This window comes from Clupea harengus, chromosome 13 (genome assembly GCF_900700415.2).
Source record: "Clupea harengus chromosome 13, Ch_v2.0.2, whole genome shotgun sequence".
NCBI lineage: Eukaryota > Metazoa > Chordata > Actinopteri > Clupeiformes > Clupeidae > Clupea > Clupea harengus.
In genome coordinates, this window is record NC_045164.1 from 22,164,030 (window position 1) to 22,169,029 (window position 5,000).

At 51.6% G+C, this 5,000-nt stretch overlaps 1 protein-coding gene across 1 annotated transcript in view; it reads right to left on the reverse strand.

Moving 5' to 3' along the window:
* Positions 1 to 5,000, reverse strand: part of meis1b (Meis homeobox 1 b) — a 74,755-nt gene that overhangs the window by 41,973 nt on the left and 27,782 nt on the right. The window contains exon 8 of the mRNA XM_012819917.3: positions 34 to 179. Coding sequence (XP_012675371.1) covers positions 34 to 179 — 146 coding nt within the window. The remainder of the gene's footprint in view (positions 1 to 33; positions 180 to 5,000) is intronic.

Here is a 5,000-nt window from a genome sequence, read left to right on the forward strand (position 1 = left end):
GGCAGGCAGGGAGCATGGGTATGCTGAACTTACCGTCAAGTGCTGGAAGAGCCATGCCCTCATGATGTTGGTGGCGACTTTGGGAAAGATTCCTCGTTTTTTATTGCGCTTCTTCTCTTTGTCGGGGTCGTCGTCGTCCCCTGTGCTGGGAGAGGCCACGCTGTTGTCCAGGACGTCACCTGTTAGAACAACACAACACAACACAGCCAGAGAGTTAGCACGGGCCTGGTTAGCGATCGGCTATATTTTTCTCTCGTTCAGCTGTAACTGACACTCACATGCACAGGCATCCACCTACACAAGCACATGCATAAACACACACACACACACACACACACACACTTAAACTCAACACAAACACATACAAACACATGCAAACTCACAGAGCCTGCTTTTCATACAATGTGGGTGAGAGCAACAATACGGCTCTGATACGCCTGGGATAGAGCACCTCTGAATGCATTCATTTTTAATAGTTTCATAAATAACCTTTTTTTTTCTCCCCATTCCCCCGCACCCACAGCTGTCACAACCAAAGGAGAATGAAATGAAAAAGAGAGCAGAAAGGAAAACGGAAAGAAGGGGAGAGAAAAGAGAAACGGATAGAAGGGAGAGAAAAGAGAAGCGGGTGCACAAAGGAGTTGTAAGGTGGCGTTCTCACCCACTCTTCTATCTGGTGCTCTGAGTCACCAAAGAATTGAAAATGACAGCGAGATTTAGTCTTTGTTATCCTAAGGGGGGGAATATTTATTGAAGCTTGCCCTGGGTGCATTATTACCTCAGGTGGGAGGGGGGAGGGGGGGGTGGCAGAGAGGAGCAGGGGGGTGGTTACACAGCAATACAAAAGGGAAGGGGGGTATACAGCTCCCTCACAAACAGACGCCTTTTCAAAACCACCAGCATTTTAATGACAATGCTTCACGGGTGCTTACAGCAACCTGTGGGCGCTCGATAAGGCTTCATTAACGGCCCTTAAGCAAACCAGGGGAGAGGGGCAGAGAGAGTGAGAAAGAGAGAAAGAGAGAGAAAGGGAGAGACAGAGAAAGGGAGAGAAAGAGAGAGTAAGAGGGGAGAGGGCTTAGCTTGCTTTTTGAACTGGGGGGGGACTGCACTTGGGGCCTAGTGTGCCCCTGATGAATGCAGCGAGAATAAACGCCACGCACTGTCTCATTCATACCCACCCCAATTATGCTCGAATTCTTTCCATGATGCGAGGCTCCCTCTATCCCTGCCTCGAAGAAGAAGAAGAAGAAGAAGAAGAAGAAGGGGACAGAAAAGGAGAAGAAGAATGCCGCTTTTCATAATTGTTATTATCATAATTCAAGAAAAGCATCAATCCCAGGCCCAGGTGAAATAATACATCATAAAAGAAACATGAGACAGGTAAACAAGCGCACGGTGCTGGATATTTCAATGGGATAACTCACTTTTGTCTGTGTGCTCTGCAGCGAGGGGGCCAGAGCCTGCGAGCGGTGTGGGGGAAACTGTTTTTTGATTGATTACGCATAAAGAAGCTCGCAGGCCTGATGCTATTCACAGCGCCCAGGTAAAGATAACTGCATTTCAACTCTTCTCTTTCGGGCTCCGATTTTCTTTAGGAGGGTGGCGTGGGGTGGGGGTGGGAGGGTGACACAAGGCACCTGCATAAGCCCCGATTCATTGATAATTAATGGAAATGTCAGCGGTAATCCGGTTGGAGATAACTTTTTTCCCGGCTTTGCGCATCAATGGAATAATCAAGGGCCTAAAACAGTCTTTGCTCCCGATTACCTCAGGCAAAAGAATTCCTGAAAGCATGCCTTGAGGGCACCTGAATTATATACGCCATTAGGAGAGCGCAGGCTTTCTACATTCCATATAAAACACTCAGCCAGCGCTTTTTTTCCCAGCCCAGCCTCGCTCCGAGACACAGCCAGCCTCCACAAGCAGAGAGGAGATTTCTCTAAAGTGAAGACTTATGTAGAAACCCACTGGAGTGGAGCTGTTCAAACGAAACGACTGCAGGAGTGACTGACCCAAGCAAGAATTGATACCAACCCCCCCCCCCCCCTGCACTGATCAAAAACACACATGTTCACACGAAAACTCATTAAAAGACCGTTTTGATTGCATCATCAACTAATGCCAAAAACATCCCAGCCCTAATGAAGAGTTTGTCCTTCCTACTGCTTTTAGGCAAACAGACCCTCACTGCTCCAACCTGGGAGGAAAAAGGGACCGCTGGTTTGTAATCTTAGACAAGATTTTCATTGGAAGCAAATGCTCTCAATCCGGTGTAAAGACCAGTTCATGTTCAGCAAAGCTTAGAATAATAAACCCAGGGCTCGTCCCATGCGAGTTAGGAAAACAGAAGCAAACATGGGATATCAGAACAGAGGAGGGAGGGAGGGAGAGAGAGAGAGAGAGAGAGAGAAAGAGAGAGAGAGAGAGAGAGATCTGAGGGGGTGGGGAGAGGCAGTCTGGGGTGAGCTAGTGTGTTGTGTGCTTGTTTTCGTTGGGCTTCCCTCGCTCTGCTCTCTCCTCCTCTCCTTAAGATGATGTTTAACCTCATTCCCTGAATATTTCTCCTAGAGCCTGACCTCTCCGACGCGAACCCTCAAAGAAAGGAGGAGAGGAAGGTGGGGGGGAAAACAGAGCCGGAGCCGTCAATTTTATTGGCATTTCCATTTTCGCTGCAATTTGATACCGATCACCTCCATGAGGTCTGGGGCTAATTTCTTCTCCTCTCTCCCTCCCTCAGTCCCTCCCTCTCTCTCTCGCTCTCTCTCTTTTTTCTTTCTTTTTTTTTCTTTCTCCTTTGCTCTGAACGCTGGTGTGCAAAGCCGAAGCATGCGGGCAGCGGCACACGGCACACGGCCGCTGCCCTGAGCGGCGGTTTTAAAATGTCAGCGACGGTGACTGTGTGTCGCCAGGCCTGACTTCTCCACCGCCACCCGAATAAAGGCGAGTCTGAAAGGGTGGAAATAATCATAAAAATGATGCTAGTCCATAAACAAGCTCTCAGCCTCATTAGTCCAGCAGCAGGCTCCATCGGCAGATTTATGCTCGTTTTTTCGCTGATGCCATGAGGAAATGCCACGGGCGAACTGGGCCCGGCTGCTAATGGTTTATGACAGCGTCTTAGCAACTAGTGCGAAGGGGGTGGCTGTGTGCCGCGGTGCTGGCCGGGCGAGCAGGAGCCAAAATGTCATCTCATGTGCCCATGTGTGGCGGAGTCTATGTGGCAATTAGAGGGCCGGCCAGCGACTGGAGCAGGCCACAGGCTCAGGGAGATGCCCCGCGGCTAACCGGGGAGAGAATTTTTTATGACCCTCCTCACACACGGCCCTGCATCGCCCCTGTGCACAAATCAGGTTAGTGCTACTCTCCAACCCCCTCCACCTCCAGCAGTGGCGGCGGCGGCAGCAGCAGCAGCAGCAGCAGCAGCAGCACAACCACCCCGGCAGTTTCCTTTGTCATGGAGCCTCTGCATGTCCTCCATTCACTCCCCTATTCTCTCTTTTTGGCTCTCCTTTTTCTCTCTCTCTCTATCCCTCTCTCTCTCTTTTTCTCCCCCTCTGTCTTTGAATTTCCTCTGCGTCTGCCAGTATCTTGCCCTACATCCTTGTCTCTTGTCGGCGTGTCCCCGTCTCCTCTCCACTCAAGGCACTTCCTGACATTATCAGAGGAAAGCGGGGTAATCCGATATGATCTGATTACTCCGAAGGGCCGCTTTAATTGGCGCTACCTGTTCCTCTCGCCGGGGCGGACACGCATCAAAAAGGTGTCAGCCATTTTTTCTGTTGACTTACAGATTAGAGCGCCGTCACTTCGGCTCAGCGGAGCAGCGCGCGGAGGACAACCAGCGCGACACCCTCGCAAAGAAAACAACAATGTGACGACGAAGCTCGTCACCCCCCCCCCCCCCCCCCGCCGCGCCGCGTCCTACCGCGTCACTGTCAATAGGGAGCTCATCAGTGGACAGCAACCAGAGGGCGAGCGGCGAGGGCGATCCGCGCTCCCAATTTCAGCTCCCCGGCCAAAAGCTGTAAGTCAATCTGTCGAGACGTTTCCAGCACAGCTGCTTGCCTTTCCCCATTCATTTCTCTGAAGGAGTGTTTGCGCAAAACTTTATAGGCCATGCTCTAGTGGCCGGCGCTGTGTGGCAGAGAATGATCTTTTTTTCTCCTCCTACTCCTCCTCCTCTTTCTTCTTCTTCTTCTTCTTCTTCTTCTTCTTTTTAGCACCACATTTAGGTCCACGGACGATTTCTCTGCGAGACTGCGGCCTCTCCCAGCGGAGGGATGCAGGTGACCTGTGGCCGCCGCTGCCTCACGGGCCGCTCCTAAGGTTTCAAACGCAGCCTGGGCTCACAAGGGGGGGGGGGGGGGGGGGGGGACAGCCCTGAACCTTAAGGGCTCACTATCTGGTTCCCTTCTCTACTAGCATATTGACACACACACACACACACACACACACACACACACACACACACACACACACAGACAGAAACTCTCATTCTCACCCATAATCACTTAGAGAGCGGAGAAAAAGAGGTAAAGCAAAGAAGGAAAGGGAGGGAGGAAGGGAAGAGGGAAGCGGGAGGAAGGGAGGAAGGGAGAGAGAGAAAGAAAAGATAAAGTGGCGCTTATTGTATTCACACTATTCACAGGGCCAGAATGGGCCCAGGCAGTGGGGGGTTCCCTTTAGCGCGGGGGTCACAAGCGCCTCCCACCTCAAAATATTCAGAACATGCAGGAATTCCTGCGGCAGAATTCCCAACAAGGGAACGCCGCTCACTGTTTCAAAGCGTCTGCAGCCGGCGCACCGACAGCAGCGGCAGCAGCAGCAGCAGCAGTGGAAGCAGAGCCTAGGCATGCATTTTTCAAGAGTCTTGCTGGCTCACACTGCCTCTCCAGCCAAAGGAAGTTTTGTATACCAACACACACAGGCAGCTCTCCAGGCTAAATTACATTTGGCTAGCCCACTTTTTTCCAACCCCCCCACCCCCCCCCCCCCCC